At 45.7% G+C, this 20910-nt stretch overlaps 1 protein-coding gene across 2 annotated transcripts in view; it reads right to left on the bottom strand.

The window, feature by feature from the left end:
* CFAP45 (cilia and flagella associated protein 45) overlaps nt 1–20910 on the bottom strand; it is a 213033-nt gene that overhangs the window by 9044 nt on the left and 183079 nt on the right. For both annotated transcript variants that reach the window (XM_069217772.1, XM_069217771.1), the window contains exon 11: nt 19355–19579. In XM_069217772.1, the coding sequence (XP_069073873.1) occupies nt 19355–19579 (225 nt within the window). The remainder of the gene's footprint in view (nt 1–19354; nt 19580–20910) is intronic.

The following is a 20910-nucleotide window of genomic DNA, read 5'->3' as shown; positions in this document are numbered from 1 at the left end:
GTGGACTACAGAGGGCTCAACTCTGTCACCAAGACAGATGCTCATCCAATTCCTAGAGCTGATGAGCTCATAGACAAATTAGGTGCTGCCAAATTCTTAAGTACCTTTGACTTGACAGCAGGGTACTGGCAAATAAAAATGGCACCTGGAGCAAAAGAGAAAACAGCATTCTCCACACCTGATGGGCATTATCAGTTTACTGTTATGCCCTTTGGTTTAAAGAATGCCCCTGCCACCTTCCAAAGGTTGGTGAATCGAGTCCTTGCTGGCTTGGAGTCCTTTAGCACAGCTTATCTTGATGATATTGCTGTCTTTAGCTCCACCTGGCAGGATCACCTGGTCCACCTGAAGAAGGTTTTGAAGGCTCTGCAATCTGCAGGCCTCTCTATCAAGGCATCCAAATGCCAGATAGGGCAGGGAACTGTGGTTTACTTGGGCCACCTTGTAGGTGGAGGCCAAGTTCAGCCACTCCAACCCAAGATCCAGACTATTCTGGACTGGGTAGCTCCAAAAACCCAGACCCAAGTCAGGGCATTCCTTGGCTTGACTGGGTATTACAGGAGGTTTGTGAAGGGATATGGATCCATTGTGACAGCCCTCACTGAACTCACCTCCAAGAAAATGCCCAAGAAAGTGAACTGGACTGTGGAATGCCAACAGGCCTTTGACACCATGAAACAAGCAATGTGCTCAGCACCAGTTCTAAAAGCTCCAGATTATTCTAAGCAGTTCATTGTGCAGACAGATGCCTCTGAACATGGGATAGGGGCAGTTTTGTCCCAAACAAATGATGATGGCCTTGACCAGCCTGTTGCTTTCATTAGCAGGAGGTTACTCCCCAGGGAGCAGCGTTGGAGTGCCATTGAGAGGGAGGCCTTTGCTGTGGTTTGGTCCCTGAAGAAGCTGAGACCATACCTCGTTGGGACTCACTTCCTAGTTCAAACTGACCACAGACCTCTCAAATGGCTGATGCAAATGAAAGGTGAAAATCCTAAACTGTTGAGGTGGTCCATCTCCCTACAGGGAATGGACTTTATAGTGGAACACAGACCTGGGACTGCCCATGCCAATGCAGATGGCCTTTCCAGGTTCTTCCACTTAGAAAATGAAGACTCTCTTGGGAAAGGTTAGTCTCATCCTCTTTCGTTTGGGGGGGGGTTGTGTAAGGAAATGCCTCCTTGGCATGGTTGCTCCCTGACTTTTTGCCTTTGCTGATGCTATGTTTACAATTGAAAGTGTGCTGAGGCCTGCTAACCAGGCCCCAGCACCAGTGTTCTTTCCCTAACCTGTACTTTTGTATCCACAATTGGCAGACCCTGGCATCCAGATAAGTCCCTTGTAACTGGTACTTCTAGTACCAAGGGCCCTGATGCCAAGGAAGGTCTCTAAGGGCTGCAGCATGTCTTATGCCACCCTGGAGACCTCTCACTCAGCACAGACACACTGCTTGCCAGCTTGTGTGTGCTAGTGAGGACAAAACGAGTAAGTCGACATGGCACTCCCCTCAGGGTGCCATGCCAGCCTCTCACTGCCTATGCAGTATAGGTAAGACACCCCTCTAGCAGGCCTTACAGCCCTAAGGCAGGGTGCACTATACCATAGGTGAGGGTACCAGTGCATGAGCACTGTACCCCTACAGTGTGTAAGCAAAACCTTAGACATTGTAAGTGCAGGGTAGCCATAAGAGTATATGGTCTGGGAGTTTGTCAAACACGAACTCCACAGCACCATAATGGCTACACTGAAAACTGGGAAGTTTGGTATCAAACTTCTCAGCACAATAAATGCACACTGATGCCAGTGTACATTTTATTGCAAAATACACCCCAGAGGTCACCTTAGAGGTGCCCCCTGAAACTTAACCGACTATCTGTGTAGGCTGACTAGTTCCAGCAGCCTGCCACACTAGAGACATGTTGCTGGCCCCATGGGGAGAGTGCCTTTGTCACTCTGAGGCCAGTAACAAAGCCTGCACTGGGTGGAGATGCTAACACCTCCCCCAGGCAGGAGCTGTAACACCTGGCGGTGAGCCTCAAAGGCTCACCCCTTTGTCACAGCACCGCAGGACACTCCAGCTAGTGGAGTTGCCCGCCCCCTCCGGCCCTGGCCCCCACTTTTGGCGGCAAGGCCGGAGAAAATAATGAGAATAACAAGGAGGAGTCACTGGCCAGTCAGGACAGCCCCTAAGGTGTCCTTAGCTGAGGTGACTCTAACTTTTAGAAATCCTCCATCTTGCAGATGGAGGATTCCCCCAATAGGGTTAGGATTGTGACCCCCTCCCCTTGGGAGGAGGCACAAAGAGGGTGTACCCACCCTCAGGGCTAGTAGCCATTGGCTACTAACCCCCCAGACCTAAACACGCCCTTAAATTTAGTATTTAAGGGCTACCCTGAACCCTAGAAAATTAGATTCCTGCAACAACAAGAAGAAGGACTGCCTAGCTGAAAACCCCTGCAGAGGAAGACCAGAAGACAACAACTGCCTTGGCTCCAGAAACTCACCAGCCTGTCTCCTGCCTTCCAATGAACTCTGCTCCAGCGACGCCTTCCAAAGGGACCAGCGACCTCTGAATCCTCTGAGGACTGCCCTGCTTCGACGACGACAAGAAACTCCAGAGGACAGCGGACCTGCTCCAAAAAGACTGCAACTTTATCCAAAGGAGCAGCTTTAAAGAACCCTGCAAACTCCCCGCAAGAAGCGTGAGACTTGCAACACTGCACCCGGCGACCCCGACTCGGCTGGTGGAGAACCAACACCTCAGGGAGGACCCCCGGACTACTCTACGACTGTGAGTACCAAAACCTGTCCCCCCTGAGCCCCCACAGCGCCGCCTGCAGAGGGAATCCCGAGGCTTCCCCTGACCGCGACTCTCTGAAACCTAAGTCCCGACGCCTGGAAAAGACCCTGCACCCGCAGCCCCCAGGACCTGAAGGACCGGACTTTCACTGCAGAAGTGACCCCCAGGAGTCCCTCTCCCTTGCCCAAGTGGAGGTTTCCCCGAGGAAGCCCCCCCTTGCCTGCCTGCAGCGCTGAAGAGATCCCTTGATCTCTCATTGACTTACATTGCGAACCCGACGCTTGTTCTAACACTGCACCCGGCCGCCCCCGCGCCGCTGAGGGTGAAATTTCTGTGTGGGCTTTGGTCCCCCCCCGGTGCCCTACAAAACCCCCCTGGTCTGCCCTCCGAAGACGCGGGTACTTACCTGCAAGCAGACCGGAACCGGGGCACCCCCTTCTCTCCATTCTAGCCTGTGCGTTTTGGGCACCACTTTGAACTCTGCACCTGACCGGCCCTGAGCTGCTGGTGTGGTAACTTTGGGGTTGCTCTGAACCCCCAACGGTGGGCTACCTTGGACCAAGAACTGAACCCTGTAAGTGTCTTACTTACCTGGTAAAACTAACAAAAACTTACCTCCCCCAGGAACTGTGAAAATTGCACTAAGTGTCCACTTTTAAAGTAGCTATTTGTGAATAACTTGAAAAGTATACATGCAATTGAAATGATTCAAAGTTCCTAATGTACTTACCTGCAATACCTTTCAAACAAGATATTACATGTTAAATTTGAACCTGTGGTTCTTAAAATAAACTAAGAAAATATATTTTTCTATAACAAAACCTATTGGCTGGATTTGTCTCTGAGTGTGTGTACCTCATTTATTGTCTATGTGTATGTACAACAAATGCTTAACACTACTCCTTGGATAAGCCTACTGCTCGACCACACTACCACAAAATAGAGCATTAGTATTATCTATTTTTACCACTATTTTACCTCTAAGGGGAACCCTTGGACTCTGTGCATGCTATTCCTTACTTTGAAATAGCCCATACAGAGCCAACTTCCTACAAATCTCGTCACACTTGCTGTGCATTCAAAGTCAGAAGTCAAACGTCAGGCACTGTCTTCCAAGGGTGCTTATTTACTTTTCTTTCTATGACTTCAAAGTGAGAGGTTTTATGTGACAATCTTGCTGGATAGTGGCGGGTAGGAGAGAGTTGTCTTCTAGCACACAACGTTCAAGCGAACTGCGTAAGTATTTCAGAATATGGCAGAATTATGAATGCAGAAATGAAGCTCATTCTTATTTCTGAAGTGTGTTGGAAACAAATACTTTAATATGATAAAAAGGAATCATTAAACTAGGTGATGCAATTTCCCCCCATTTTCATCTTTGCATTGTATAGTTTTATCAGTAAAACTGTGTGTCTGTGCAAATGTAATGGTCATTTCAACTGAAGATGTGTTGTCTGTAATGGCAGTGTGCTATCACAACATAAATACTCCACTCTACACCACTCCACTCTACTCTACTCTGCACCACTCCACACCACTGCAGTGTACTCTGCACCACTCCACTTTACGCCACTACACTCTACTACACTTTACGCTATGCCTCTCTACTGTACCTGGACCACTCTACGCTAAGCCAGTGTACTCTTTGCCAGTGTACTCTACACCACTGCACTCTACATCACTCCAGTCTAGGCCACAGCAATCTACTCTGCACAGCTCCACTCTACGCCACTCTGGAACACTGCACTCTGTCAATGCAGGTTACTCTGAAACACTCAACTCTATGCCCCCACACTCTACACCAATCTAATTTACTCTGCACCACTGCACACTATGCCACTGCACTCTACACCACTTTACTCTATACCAGTGAACTCTATGCCACTCTACCCTGCACCACATCTCTCTACACCATTTAATTCTACTTTGAAACTATCTACTCTATGCTACTACTCTCTACACCACTTTACTCCACTCTATGCCACTGCACTCTAGGCCAATCTACTCTTAACCACTGTACTCTATGCCAGTGCACTTTACACAACTGCACTCTATGGCACTGGACTCTACTCTGCATCTTTGTACTCTTCATCACTTTACTCTGGCCATTCTACAGCACTGTACTCTGACACTCTACTCTGCAACACTGCACTCTCCACCACTCTACTCTGCACTACTCCATTCTACACCACTGCACTCTATGCCAATGAACTCTATGGCACTATACTCTACTCTGCACCACTCTACATCACTGAACTCTACATCACTCTACTCTGCCCCACTTTACTCTGTGCCAGTCTACTCTGTCTCACTAATTTCTGCACCACTCCGCTGTGCGCCACTGCACTCTGCGCCACTCCACTCTACTATGCCCACTCTAATGTATGCCACTGCATTCTATGACACTGCATTGTACGCTGCTGTATTCAATGCCACTGCCCTCTACGCCATTATACTCTGCAACACTCTACGCCAATGCACTCTACACCAGTCCATTCTACTGTATGCCACTCTATGCAACTCCACACTATGACACTCCAACACTCAACACTTTCTGCCACTCCTTTCTACAGCACTCTACTCCACTCTTTACCATTTCACTCTACGATACTCCACGCCACTCTCCTCTATGCCACTATCTTTTAGCCACACTGAAAAGCAGCTACGCTGGCCAATAACATGGCTAAACACATTGGCAAAGCCAATAGCGCTTGCATAGGTGAGAACTATTAGCTTTGCCAATGCTTGTTAACAATTATAAGGCACCCCTAAAGTGGACCCTAAATACCCATAGGGCAGGATGCATGGTATTTAAAAGGAAGAACATGTATATTTAAAGTTTAAAGTGTCCTGGCAGTGAAAAACCTCCAAAGTTGTTTTTCACTGTAGCAAGGCTGGCTCTCTGAGTTACATAATAACTTGTAATGCTATTGGTTTGGCAGGAGCTAGAAAAAGATTAAGAAAAGTTTAAGAGTCATTCCAAATCCAACGTAGAGTTAGGTTTGATATTACTATTTTGAAAATTACACTTTTAGAAATTTGGCACTCTCCTGCCTAAGCCAAATTTGTGTTTTTGTCAGTGTCAATTGCGATGCCATGAGATGTGGTATGCTCCCAGCAGTGCACAAAATGCTTGGGGGTAGACAGATATTTTTTTTCTTCCTTTAGCAGGGTGCCCTAGGGGGCTGTGCTTAGCCCCTTTCTGGGCTTCAAAAGATGCCTCGCCTTTTCTGTAGCTCACACCTAGGCTTGCCTGACTGCCTTCCTAGTCAGCTTTTCTTCAAACCCAGTGGGAGGAGTGAGCTGCCCCAGAACTGGGTTGGAGTGACCACAAGGGAAGGTTCGCCCATTCTCAGAGCCACACCTCTGAGTGGGCACAGGTAGCTCTGAACAGAGGAGAAAGGGCTCTGCCTTGTTTGATTTAGTTGGAGAAAGTGGGTAGGGTTGCTCTGGGAAATGTTACATCATTGGTTAGGGAGTAGCCAGGAGTTTCCATCACCCACAGGTTGGCAATGGGCATAAAAGTGGCATCTCCAGGACCCATCTCAGAACACTCAAGGACTTATGAAAAATCAGAAGAAGCACGGCATGCTTTCTGAAGACTGGACTTGTTGCCTTAAAACAAGGACCGCAGAAGTGATTCCAAGGGTCAGTTGGCTGACATGGTGTTAAAGATACAGAGGCTAAGGAAGCTCCAGAGGACTTTCCTCAACTGCCCAGTTCCAACCCATCACTATACATTGGTTGTGCTCAGTGCCTCCAGATGGAACAACTTGGCATCATCATGTATGTGGCTACTTATGAATTAAGACCTGAATTATCCTCAGGGTTGGTTGGATTCATAATGTACGCTCCTACCTTTTTCTTAGGTCAAGTTGATGCATTTTCTTGAATGCTCTTTTTGTTTGCATTAGAACCTCTGAGTCAAGTAAGCATTTCCCCCAGACTTACTTTTTGTTACAACACAAGGATACTGACCCTCCTTATGCTTTATCCAGGTTGCTACATGTTTGATTTGTACTGAGGAAGACACTGTATAAATCACTCTGGAAAGTTTAAACTCAACATCTTCGTCCTTATCATTCATTCATTGCTACACTCGATGCAATCTTATCCCTTTATTTTGTCTAGAATCTAACGTTAACTTGTCCTAATGGTTTGGACTTTTGCATATATTTTCTGTGCAGTATAGTTTGTTATTTAACAGTGTGCTATTTATTAGAACTGTCATTTATCATGCATTAATGATTTGTTGATCATAAAAATCACACGACCAATTGTTTGGTCTAATTGCATTTATTCTGTAGTGATAAAAAGGGTGGTATACACTGAATGTTGACATATTATTCAAATAATTCCTAATTTAACTCTGTATTTTCATATGCAGGTTTTCAGAGCTTGAAAACCTCAGATCCACTCTCTGAAGGAGAGTTAGAGCAAATTACTAGCCAAGATACTGAAAAGGAGGAGAGACTGCAATTCTAATTGCATTCACACCTAGTATTGAATGTGCTTTCCAAACATCAAAGTATCTTAAATGAGTATCTCAGAACATTCATCTACGTATAATAACCGTTTCATCTTCCATTATGTTTCCACCCTTACTTTCTATGTTAAACATTCTACTGTTGTATTAAATCAACTGAGCGATTTGCAATAGCCTTTCCATTATCATTACGTTACTTTGGATGACACCTTGCTCTATATAAGCATCAGACATGACGATTGTATAAAAGCCGTCAGGGGTGACTCATTCCAACATTATAGTTAGGAAATACAGCTAAACAAACATAGAAATTCACTTAAAAAACTAAAGGTTACAGCCTCCTAAGGCTCCTATGAGCCCTGGGGACCACCACCTCCCCGGGCCTTGAACAGTAATGTGAGGGGGGCTGCGCGACCCCCCCTCCTGTATCTGTTTCATACCTCAGGCACTGCCACCTCCGTGGGGCAAAATCCCAATGTGTGCGGGGGTGCGGGTTGGAATGGGGGGACTGTGCTGTTATAGTTAGTTATTTCAAGTGCACAGCTAATTACCCCATATATTACATCATTGATGACATCTTCTATGGCACCATTGATATTATCATTGCAACATTTGCAATAACATTGTTGATGAGAAAACCGTGCTTGGTGGGGGCACGAATTACGGTTACCTTACGGCATGAGTTATAGTTACTTGAAATAACTCTAAACTATAACAGCTGAATTACTATGGTTTTGTGCGTGTGTAAATTCAGAACCTAACTATGACATCCCTGAAACCTTTCGTTTTTTCAGTGAATATATACACACAAATTACAAGCACTTTCGTAAGAGACCTAAAAGTGCATATATACATTTAAACAATAAGCTTTGCAGCCTAAAAAAGGGCTAGGGCTAGAAGGGGCCACATTTCATTTATGTTTCATTTTAACAAAATGTTCAACTATAGTAATACTAGTAATACAGATATAATATGAAGTGACTAGAAATATATGCCACCAAACTTCTTTTTAAAATGGAAACCTAAAGGAAATGCTAGTACATAACCTGTAAAGCTAGAACACTGGGCCTTTAAAATCTCATCCTTGCTACAATGTCCCATCATACACCAGGGCTGACAGGTCAGTTCTTTCTTATGGAGACAAAGATTATGTGCACAAAATAGAAATATCTGTCTTTAACTCTTGCCCGTTGCAGTGGGAGGATTGCTTAAGTCTTTGATGAGGATTCCCCTGGAAGTGAACTAGAATTACAGGTAAGAAACATTTTGCTTTCTAACAGAGAATTATCATCAATTGTCATAGGCAGTGAATAGAATAGCAAGCTGATCCTACTCCAAAAAAACAGAGGACACGAGGAAGAAAGGTCACAGAGTTTCTAAAGAATGCAAAAAGATTCCTCAAAGATGCATGGTCTACTTGGGTATCAGCTCTTGAATCTGAATCCAAACAATATTGTCTAGTAAAGTTACATATTCATCTCCACATAACACCTTTATATGATTTTGAAATAAGGATGTATCTTAACAGAGCCACAGTTGCTACTTTTGCACTAGTTGAATGAGCTGTCGGTCTACTAGGGAGGGATTTAGTTGCCAATTGGTAATAGAAAATAATGCAAAATAGTAATGCAATAGATAATAATACAATTGTTTTGAATTTCTAAGCGGACTGTAGTTGACAGGTTGATAGGTGGTCAGTGTGTCTGATCTATTTTGTCTTATCAAGATAAAATTTTAGTACTCTCTTGACATTTTCATGCTTTGTGAATGGATTCAAATGGAGGGTCCATTTATTTTGAAACCGTTTATTTAACTCCCATGGATGGAAAGGAGTATGAATAGGAAGGAAAACTGGCTTAATCCTCTTTAGGACATCCTTTACTAATGGTATTTTGAAGAAAGATATTTGTGATGGAGATTTCCTGTATGCAGTAATTACTACAAGATGACAATCTAGAAGAAAATGAGAGGCCAGATCTTGCCAAGTACAAAATATATGGTTATGTTTATTCTGAAGCTACAAGATGCAGAGTCACTTTCACTTGAAAGAAAGTGATGTTCTAGTGGATCTTTTCTTAACCTCTTTAAAATGTCCGTGCAACTCTGTGGAGTATCTAAGTTCCCATATTGCAAGACTTCAGATGTGTAGCTGCTAAGTTCATTGATGGTAGGTCGGGGTGCAGGATCTGATCCCCAAATTTGTAGAGAAAATCTGGTCTGCACGGCAACTTCCTATGTGGTCTCTCTAATATGTGAAGAGTGTGAACCGCCACTGTTAAGGCCATTCAGGCGCTATAAGAATCATTCTTGCTTTGGAATGTAGCACTTTGACCAACACTGATTGAATCAGTGGGATGTAAGGAAAAGCATAGCGAAATCTCCTTGACCAGTTGATCATAAGGGCTTTGCCCATGCTTCCTGGTTGGTAGTTTCTTGAGCCAAAGTTTGGGCATTTTTTTTTATGTCCACATTGGAAAAATTTTCAAATTTAGGATCCAATTATCACACAACTTAGGGCATCAACATGCTCATTGTGAATGCTTGGTGATGGATGGACTGCTGTAATCGTTAAGATTCATTTCTAGCAGCCATTTGTAAATGTCCTAGCTTCATGAAACAACTGCCTCAAATACATTCCACCTTGCTTGTGCAAGTACAACACTGTAGTTGTTTTGTACATCTGAAAAAGAAGCAAATTTCTTTTGAATGAAGGAAGAAATGATTTAAGACCTAGATGTAGAACTCTTAACTCCAACAGATGATCTGATAGGATATCACAAATCTTTCTGACCATGTTCCTTGTACCTGGATGAAATCTATATGAACACTCCATCCTAGCAGGGCTGCATCTGTTACTTTAGTCTGTGAAGGCATTTTGTTGTGAAAAGGAACCCCTTTTTAAAAGGTAGGTTGTTATGCACCACCAAGGAAATGACTGGATAGCGTGACGGGTTAGTGGTTATTTGTTTTCCCACAGATCTTACATACATTGCTATAAGAGCTTTGTGCATTCTAGCATTTAGTGTCAGGCAAATGCATGATGCCCTCTATCCCAGTAATGAGGAGATTTATTGCACGGTTGGATTAAGTGTTTGTTTCAGGCTAACATTTCTGTTGGATATATATGAATCTCTCCTTTGAAGGAAATTTGTTTGAGACAGTGGTGTCTAATGTCACAGCCAACTAGTTAATCCTTTGTACAGGAATGATCTAAACGTTGATTTACAAACCTAGTTTCTGTAAGATGTTTGCTGCTGATTAACAATGCTTCTTCATCGCATCTAGAGATGATGCTTATTAACCAATCATCAAGATATGGATAGATTCGATTTTTTGTTTTGTTTTCCTAAGTGGGCAGCTACAACTGCCATGCAATTTGAAAGAGTGTAAGAAACTGACGTGAGGCCGAAGAGAAGAACTTAAATTGATAGTGATGTTTTCCTACTATGAATCCTAGGAATTTCTTGTGTTTCTTTATGATTGGATTGTGGAAATAAGCATCCTTTAACTCTATTGCGGACATCCAATCTCCTTGATGTAATTGTGGCTAGAGTTGGTGTAAAGCCACCATTCTGAACCTCTCTTTCTTTATCCATTTGTTTGCTAACCGCAAGTGGCTAATCTTCACAATTCCTGTTTTGTACCTTGAGTGGCTTCCCTTGCAAAACATGTATTTTTTATTTGAAAGCACATTTTATTGTGTTTTTTTTAAATGGTTTCAATGACAACTAATTATTGTAACACCATATAATGTAGGAAACATACAGTAACAAGGTGCAGTGCCTTCTGCATACCCCTCACCCACCCACAACAGCCTGGAGGCCTCCTGAACATGCAGGGAGTTAAGTCCCAAAGTAATGTCATGTCAGTGGTCCGGACCACAATAAGTCTGAACTTCTGTATCTAGTCTGGATCTACGAGCATCAGGCTGCGCAATGGAGATCCCTCTATAGTCAGCCCATCACTGGCAGATGTTAACGTAGTTTTGAGGGCATCCCCTGGCTTTGTATACCAGCTTTTCTTTATTCAGGCACCAGTGTAGGCCCTTTTTTCCATTCTGCGATTGGATGCACTGTTGTATCCTTGAAGAGGGCGTCCAAATACTTGGCTCAGGCAGACCAAATCTGAGTCCAGTATGTTTGCATTGCAGCACACACCCACACTATGTGCAGGAAGGTACCCTCTGACTCTGCACATCTAAGACAAGAAGGGTTAGGGAACATTTCCCATTGCCCAGAGTTTGTGACGTGTGAGGTATGTGTGGTGGAGGTATTTCCTGTCCTGTCGTAGTTGGGATGCATTGGCTGAGCATCTCGTGGATGCCCTAGCCTCTGTCCATTCTTCATCAGCCAGAGCCCTAATGTCTGGCTCCAAAGCTGTACGCAGAGCAGCAAATGAGTCAGACATGTAGTGCATTAGGAACCGATATACCAGGGTGATTTTATGTGTTTCCAATTTTCGTACGAGTAATTTGGCCTCAAGGGGGTTGTAGTCAGGGAGGGCCTCCAATCTGTGAATGTGCAGGGCCAAAGGGTGGTGCAGCTAGAGATTCTGGTAGAACTTAGGGATGTCATTCGCCTGGAGGGTGACTTATGAATTTATTGTGACACCCTCTGTAACATCCCCCAGGGTCGAATTACCTATTGCATCCCATTTCGAGAAGACCGCCAGCGTCGCCACTCGGTGCAGCATATCTACCACGCATAGTGTGGTGTGTACCGGCACATCTCCCACCCACAGAGGGGGGGGGGGGTCTCTGCTGTGAGCCTCTTTTCCCATCTCTTCATTGCCAGCACCTCCCTCCCCAGCTCTACAGTACCACCAATGCCGCTGGGGGGAGCAGATCTACGCCCGTCCCCTGTACAATGCGTGCTGGTACGGGGTGCCTTGGCGTGCCTGCCTTTCCAACGCAAAAGTGATGTCTTCCTGGGTATCATACCAATATTCATTGATAAATATTAGGTGGGACACTCTGTAATAGTACTAAATATATGCTGTGGCGATCTAAAACATTTCGTGAGGGCTATGCGAGAGGTGTCATAATTCCATAGGAAGCTGTGTAACGTGGACTTCACAGTTCAGAAAAAGGCACGCAGTAGAATGTATGGGCAGTTTTGAAGTTGATAAAGGATCTGGGGGAGGGAAACAATCTTGAATATAGCTGAGTGGCCCAGGATGGACAAAAAAAGGGCTGCCCAAGCTTTTACATCCAGTGCCTGTGCATTTAGAAGCAGCCTGATATTCCTATCCCTCGCCCAGGAATGATCGAGGGAGACGTACTCTCAAGTATTTGAAGCTATATCTGTGAACCAGTGGCCCATATTAAGTCCTGGTGGGGAGTGGGAAGCAAGATGTTTGACTTGGTCCTATTGATGGAGAGACCCGAAGTTTCACTGAAGATTTGGAGGATTTGGAGCACTCTGGGCCAGAGGTCTCTGGCTGAGTAATGAAAAACAGAGCAAAATCAGCGTAAAGTGCGACTTTATCCAAAGGTTCCCCACCCACTAAAACCCCCAGACCTGTGCATCTATATAAAGCCATGCTGCCAAGGGTTCTATGGCTAGCGCAAAAAGCAGTGGAGACAGTGGACACCCCTCACATGTCCGTCACCCAATGGAGAAGGGTCTGGAGAGAGCAGTACCCCCTTGAACATGGGCAGTTAAATTGTGTAAAAGAGTTGGACATATTGTAGAAACTTGGGTCTGAAGCATAGCCAGTGGGGAGTGCAAATAAATACCTTAAATCCACTGAGTCAAATGCTTTCTCAATATCCACCATCGGCAGTGCAGCTGGGCCATCCAGGCGGTCTGAAAGGGCAAGTAGTCCTGTTTCAGATGCTTTTTGGGGGGCTGTCATCAAGGGGTCCCCAAGCATAAATAATTTAAAGATTTCACTCAGTAACCCACTGGAGCCCCATGTCTTACCAGATTGCAGATCACCTAGGGCAGCTGTTAATTTCTCAGAAGTAAGGTCTTCATCAAGCGTTGCTCTGCTGGCCAGGGAGAGGTTTTAAGGGAGCGGTCTGATACAAACTGAATGATCTGTGTGTCTGGCAGGTGGGAATGCAGAGCGTATAGGTCTGCATAAAAATGAGCAAATTGGAGTGCCATAGCATCATCCTAGAGACCCAGGAGCCCGCAGGGTCCAGCAGAGGACTGGAGAGTAGTGCCAATTATTGAAGCAAAGATGATGTAGTATTATACTAGCTTTGTCTCCCAGACTTGTAGATCCGGGACTGCCAGGCAAGCCATATTGCCTTGCCTTCATAAACGAGTAGGTGTTGCAACTGGGATTCAAAATTAAAATTATTTCTGAGTAGCCGGGGCTCGGGGTCATGGGTATAATGTGCTTTCAGCATTTGGATTTGCATCTCTAGATTTTGGACCAGTTGCCTCTTTATACGTTTCTTCGCAGTCAGGTAGCTAATAATCTTCCTGTGCAATGTTGGTTTAGGGGCCTCTCAGAGAATGTCGGGGGACTGCATGGAATGTTGGTTGTGGGACAAACATGTGACAACCACTTCTACCAACAGGAAAGTGGGGGCTGTATCTTGAAGGGATCATGGGGTGAAACGCCAGCAGAATGACTGCATTGATTGGGCTGTGCACAGGGAGATGGTTATCTGAGAATGATCCAAAAGCCTTTGAGGAAGGAAATGCATGTCCAGCGCCTTATAAAGTTCACACTTCAGTAGGAGGAAATAGTCCAACTGGGAGATGGTATAATACACCCCCATATAGAATGAATAGCCCCTACCCCCACCGATGGAACCCATGCCATTCATCTGATAATTCCAACGCCTTCAGGAATGGTCCCATCAGGGAGCGACAATGGGTGAGGCCATCACCCCTGGAGCCTGTTGAGGTTTTTCTGTATCACCCCGATCCAGTTCCCTTCCAGCACCAAAGGGCCCCACCTGGAGGCTGCACATGAGATTTTTGATTAATTTGAGGAAGAATCCCGTAAGCGGGGTCAGGGCATACACATTCACAAGTGTCAGGGGCTCCAAAAATAACTGACAGCCATGTATCTGCCCAATTGATCAATCCAGCACCAACTCTGAACCGGCTAAGCCACTATGAGGGGGCATCAAAAGGCTCTCCAGAACTGCCCCAGGTGCCACTGGGGTAAGAAATAGGCAGGATGCTGCCAGATTGAGGCGCTCTCTAGCCTGCGGCCGCTCTTTGACATCCTGGCCATGCCCCCTGCAAAGCATGTCTTGAGTATATGAAAGGATTTCTTTGGTGGTATAGTCGGTGGAGGAGATTTAAGATCAACCACATACTTTATTGTGTAATAGGGGCATAGATGTGAGTAATGAGTTGGTTTAAGTGAAGCATGTAATGCTGTTTCAATCTATTTCCTGTCCTGTGTGTGGTTCATATTGGATAAATGAAGATTTTCTATTTTTGCACATACTTACGAAGGGATCTGTTGCATCTATTTCGAAAGTTAATCAAAACCAAATCTTGACCACCATGCACTTGAACTGCTGGTGAATTAACAAGAGCTCCCTTCATTAGTTTGATGTCTCAAAAACATTTTATTCTGTTTATTTAAATAATGTGATCCTCATTTTTTTTTAAGTAAGGGTATTTGATGGTGAAAACAGTATTTCTAAAAAAAAACCATTAGGGGGCAGATCAATCAATCAATGAGTGATTTGTTGAGCATGTCGCTGTCACCCTTGGGAGGTATCTGTGCGCTGGGGTGTGATGTCTCTGTCAAAGAGGCAAGTCTTGAGTCTCTTCCTAAGTCTGCCAGTGAGGGTGCAGTTCGGAGGGGGGAGGAGTAGGTTGCTCCAGGCCTTGGTGGCAATGTAGGAAAAGGAGCAGTTGGGCCGGATTCCGTGTGTGTGTGTGAGGGCCAGATAGGTAGAGTGCAGGTATCTGGTGGGTTGGTATAGTGGTAGACGGTGGCTGAGGTAGTTTAGTCCTTGATCATGTAGGGCTTTGGTGGTGTGTATGAGGAGCTTGAAATGACATCTCTTCGGGACAGGGAGCCAGTGGAGGTTTCTGAGGTGGGGTGAGATGTGGGTGCATCTGGGAAGGTCCACAGTGAGTCTGGTGGTGGTGTTCTATATTGTCAGGAGTCTCTTTAGGAGCTAGGAGGACATGTCGGCACAGAGAGAGCGTTACCGTAGTCGAGGCGGCTACTGACGAGGGCCAGGGTGATGGTTTTCCTGGTGTAGGCTGCGATCTATCTGAATATTCTGTGGAGCATGCAGAGGGTGTGGAAGCAAGAGGAGGCTTCATGGTCAGCTCACTGTGGAGGACGATGCCAAGGTTGCAAGCATGGTCTGTAGGTGTGGGAGTTGGTCCGAGTTCAGCTGGCCACCAGCTATGGTCCCATATGGAGGTGTTTAGCCTGAAGATTTGGACTTCTGTCTTGTCGGAGTTGAGCTTAAGGCAGTTCGTTTTCATCCAGTCAGCTGTGGTGGTCATGGCGTGGCGGAAGTTGGTTCTGGTGGTGGAGGGGTCTTCAGTAAGCAGGAGAATCAGTTGAGTATTGTCTGCGTAGGAGATAATAAGGAGTCTTTGGGATCTAATGGTGTCAGCCAGGGGGGTCATGTAGGTATTAAACAAAATGGGACTGAGGGATGAACCTTGGGGTATGCAGCAAATGGTTCTCTTGGGTGCGGAGGTGAATGGGGGTAGTCAGACGCTCTGAGTGGGTCCTGTCAGGAAGGAGGCGATCCATTGAGAGTCTTGTTTTCTATTCTGATGCTGTGGAGACTGTTGATGAGGGTGAAGTGGGATGCATGGGAGACGGTGTTGAACGCAGCTGATAGGTAGAGGAGAATCAGGGCGGTGGATTCCCCATGGTCGAGGAGTGCTCTGATATCAGTGGTGGCGATGAGTGCAGTCTCTGCTCTGTGCTGTGGTTGGAAGAAAATCTGATTGGGAGGTGTTCAGCAGATTGTTTTCTTCCAAGTAGCTGGTGAGCTGCTTTTTGGTTGCCTTTTCAAATAATTTGGCCTGGTAGGGGAGGAGAGTGGATGGATGGGTCGGTAATTCTTATGTTTGCTGGGGTCTGCAGATGGTTTTTCAGGAGGAGTTTGATTTCCACATGTTTCCATTTGTTTGGAAAAACTGCTGAGGAGATGGAGGTGTTGAGTATGCTAGTGAGTTCCTTGCTGATGAAGGTGGTTTGAAGTTGAACACGCAGTGGGGGCATGGGTCGGTGGATGCCTCGGAGTGAATGGATGACATGATGGCTGAGTTGGATTGAGTGGTGAGCGTTGCCCACGTGGAGATAGTGCTGTAGGCGTGCGCTGGTGGGGGTTGAGATAGCTGAGGTTGCAGATTGTGGGCTGGGTTTGGAGTTGTTAAAGATGGTGGCGATCTCGAGTGGAAGTAGTCCAAGACGGAGTTGCAGAGTTCTTGGGAGGGGTGGATGGCTTCTCTGTGGCTGCTGGGTTGGAGTATTCTTTGACTATTTTGAAGAGTTATTTTGTGCGGTTGGATGCGGAGTCGATGTAGGTGATGGCCGCTCTCTTGGCCTCCTTGAGTTGTTGGTGGTAGTTGCTGAGGGCTGCTTTGTGGGCTGTTCTATAAGAGGGATTCCTGGTGGATCCCATTGTTTCTCAAGTTTGTAGCAGTTGTGATTGGTCACTCTGAGCTCCGGAGTGTACCAGCTGGCATTTGTAGAGGTTTTGTTGGTTCTGGCTGGTTTCAGCAGGGCAGCGGAGTCAGTGCATTCGGTGATCCAGGAGGAGAACTTCAGGATGGCCCGGTCCAGGCCGGATGAGGCTTTGGGTTTTGATGAGCTGTGGGACTGCATCTACTGTGATTGAGTTACTCTGCTCCAGTTGCCGTAGTCGGCTTTGTGGTTCTTCGTGGTGGTGTGTTGGCCATCGGCGATGGTGAAGTGAACAATGCTGTGGTTGGACTAAGAGAGTTCTGTGACGTGGCTGAATCTGACTCTGTTGCTCGAGGTGAAGAAGGGGTCATGAGTGTGTCTGGCCTTGTGTGTGGGTACAATGACCAGTTGGGTAAGGCCTATGTTGCTCATGTTCTCAAGGAGGGTGCTGAGGTGGTTATCTATGTGGAAATTGAAGTCGCTGAGTAGAATGTAGTGGTTGGAGTCAATGGCTAGTGGTGCAATGATATTGGGGAGGGCATTGCAAAAGGCGGGTCGGGGTCATGGAGGGTCTGTATATGAGGGTGCCTCCTAAGGTAGTTTTGGTGTCATTTTGTAGTTGGAAATTGAGGTTGTCTATGGGGAGTGAGGTCTTGTCGATGGTGGCGATGCTTAAAATTGTGTTTTTGAAAATTACTACAATGCCCCCACCATGTTTGTTGGTTCTGGCTCGGTGTATGATCTTGTAGCCATCAGGTGTTGTGGTGGCAATGTTGGGGTTCGAGGAGGGGTTTAGCCAGGTTTCAGTGATGAAGGTAAGGTCTGGTGAAAGGGAGGTGATGGTGTCCCAGATTTCTGTGGTGCGTTTGAAGAGGGATCGGGTGTTGAGCAGGATACATCGTAGAGGTTCTGGGTTGACCGTGGACTTCCAGGTGGGTGTGGTATGCATTCCTGTGTGGGAGGGCGTCTTGGTGCTGCAGGATAAGCAGCAGTTTCAGCAGGTGAAGTTTCCTTTGATAACATGAGGGGGTGTGGTGCAACAGTTGTTGCTGTGGCACCAAGGATTCATGGCTCTGAGCTCCTTGGTGGAGTAACAGTAGGTGGCTGGAGGGACAGGGTCACTGTCGCTGGGCGTGGTCCAGGTCCGGACAGGTGCAGATGGGCTTGCCTTTGGCTCTCCCGCTGCAAGGCTGTGCTGCAGCCTCCATTAAGAAGGTCCTGGGGGAGAGGGTGTGGTGCTGGTGGAGAGAAATGGCAGGAAATGGCAGTAGGAGGGAAATGGGGAAGAGAGAAGAAGCAGACAAGGCAAGCAGGGCAAAAACGAGCAAAAAAGAGTGAAAACTGAGCAGAAAAATGAGCAGAAAAGAGGGGAATAAGAAGCAGAAAAACAGAAGAATAGATGGGAAAAAGGTGCAGAAAACAAGCAGAAAGTAGGGGGAAAAGGTGCAGGAAATGAGGGAAACGAGCAGAAAAGGAGGGAAAAGGTGCAGAAAACAAGCAGAAAAGAAGGGAGAAAGGTGCAGCAAACAAGCAGAAAATAGGGGGAACTGAGTGGAAATTAGCAGAAAGAGTGAAAACGAAGCAGAAATTAGCAGAGCAGAAGAAAAAAGGAGCAGACAAATGAGCAGAAACCAGGCAGAGGGTGGCAGTGGGCAAGCAGGATAGGAGACTGTCAACGGAAAGCTGGAAAGAGGAACTGAGGAGATGTAGTGATCACAAACCATGCCATGAGCCAAATTATAGAGGTTGTGACCACTAAATGGCTTTTAGTATGTATTGAACCCATTCTTTGATTCAGTAAGTGCTTACCGAATCCCAAAATGGGTTTAGGAATGCATAATGAATAGAACTTTGGAAGGGCTTGTTTAGGGCATCCCAACCAAACTGTGAATCGGGATGCCATATCCTAATTTTGGTAGCAAACCATTCCTCAAAGGAGGTGGCAACCTATTCACAAAGGGGAAGGGTTCCCTATGGGAATGTGGAAAAACGTTTGGTAATGGCAGTGGTCTGGGGGGCTGCTGACAACTCTTAAACAAACTAACAAATACTTTTAATCACAGATCTATTTTGTTTAGCAAAACTTTGATGAATTAAAAAAACAAATTTAAAACAATCACACACACAGTTGTCTGCTGAGTGCAGCAGGTCTTACTCCTTATGATGGCCACCAGTCAGAGTGAGTAACAATTTGTGACCTAGCTCATGAATAGTAAATGAGGCAGGTCAGACTGTCCCAACTCCAAATAGATTTTTGTGAAATGATCTATTAGTTGAGAACTCTATTCTGTGGGCAAAAAGTTGCAACCATTTTCTGCAAATTACATTTGTGTATATATGGGCCCTTCGTTCTGTCTTAGGATGTTGGCAACCTACAGAGTTCTTCTTGATGACTCTATGGGTGATGCTAACCCTAGTTCCGTAATTCCTTCTCTCTGCTTTATACCAGTTTTCCATGAAGATGTGCAGCAGGAATTGATGTCACTTACCTAAGCTCGTTCAACTTTTTCATCTTAAGTTCATCCAGACGTGCACGACGCTGTCGGGCTTCTTCATCCAGGCGCTTGCCTTCTTCAAAAAAAGCAATGCGGTCCATGGCTTGCTTCTGCTCACTCTCCCGCACCTGTTTACGTAGTTCCTTGGCATGCTTCATCAATGCTGAGGACTTCTCTTCTATCTCTTTTCGTTCCTTTTCAATCATATCCTGCTGGATCCTGAAAATCAATAAACAAAGAGAAATTCTGGTTGTTAAATTGTGAACAACACAAACTGGCAAGTGTTCTAAGAACCTGCAAGGGAGATCTGCCTTAACTATCGCTAATGAGAAATGACAGGCCTCCTCTCAGACATTTTTGTGCTTTTATTGAAGATTCCCCTTTGTAAAATACAGAACAACAAGAAATCACAATTACACAATACAAGAAATCTAAGTCCCCCCCACCCACTTCAACCCCACCAACTTACTGAACCACCCACACACAGCTTCTTCCTGCTCCAACTTAAGATCAAGCTAGTAAGGAATAAATCCCTCAGAGCACCAGGAGGCCTAGCAAACAACCCAGCCAATAAAAAGCCGGGTGGCTGAGACGAAAGTTATGGATGCAGAGGGCACCATGAGCAAAGGGTAAGCATGGTGCTTGTTATCAGACCGGAACCACGTGGACCATTATCAGCAGGCAAATCTACAATATGTCATGACGTAGCAGAGTCCGGCTAAAGTCCAGCAGGGCTCTGATCAATCACTGTCACTGAAGCCGCCAGAGTCTGCAGCCCTGATGAGCCGGGGGAAGGAGGGGTGGGGGAAGGAATGGGCCCAGCTTTGGCTAGAAGTGGGTGAGCGACTGAATAAATATAGAGTCATACACATGGGAGATCCCTTTTGCGATTGGCGACTGGGGATATTACAAATACTAATAGAATCGGTATTAGATGTAAGATAAGAGGCAAGGTGGGGCAGATATCCACTGGACAGGACACCTGAGGTACCAATTCCCAGTATGTGGTAAGTTGTTCTTGACAGTATGGCACAGCACATATCTAGTTGCTTATTTAGGGTGCAGGACGATATCCCTCGTGGATAGCAACTCTGTGCTTTGTCAGAAGCAGCAACATTGTTGTCAAGCATTCGATTCCAAAAGGAACGTCCTTAACTTATCCCAAGATGGCAAGCAATGAGGACCTATAAGGACAAAGATCAGTGATCAATGCAATTGCTTCGTAAGCGAAGGTCCAAAAATGGGCCACTGCAGAACACTCCCATGCCAGATGGAGAAACTAGGTGTTATCTTTTCGGCTCACAGGTCCATATGATGCATATTGGAAGAGGTATGGTACATTTTGCAAAGGAATTTAATGTGAAGCAGGTGCAATCTATAGTTGGGGGAGAGCACTCTAGTCAGTTCACAGCAATATTTCCATTTTGCTGCAGTGAGAGTAGGCCTCCCAGCTGAGATAGGCCCTAGATGTGCAAATAGGTGACTTGTCCTGCATGATCATGTATAACCGTGTGATAAATTTTCGAGCAGATGAACTGGTTAGGATCATG

This window comes from Pleurodeles waltl, chromosome 12 (genome assembly GCF_031143425.1).
Source record: "Pleurodeles waltl isolate 20211129_DDA chromosome 12, aPleWal1.hap1.20221129, whole genome shotgun sequence".
In the NCBI taxonomy this organism is placed as follows: domain Eukaryota; kingdom Metazoa; phylum Chordata; class Amphibia; order Caudata; family Salamandridae; genus Pleurodeles; species Pleurodeles waltl.
The sequence above is the reverse complement of the archived record's forward strand: the minus strand, read 5'-3'. Positions and strand labels throughout refer to the sequence as shown.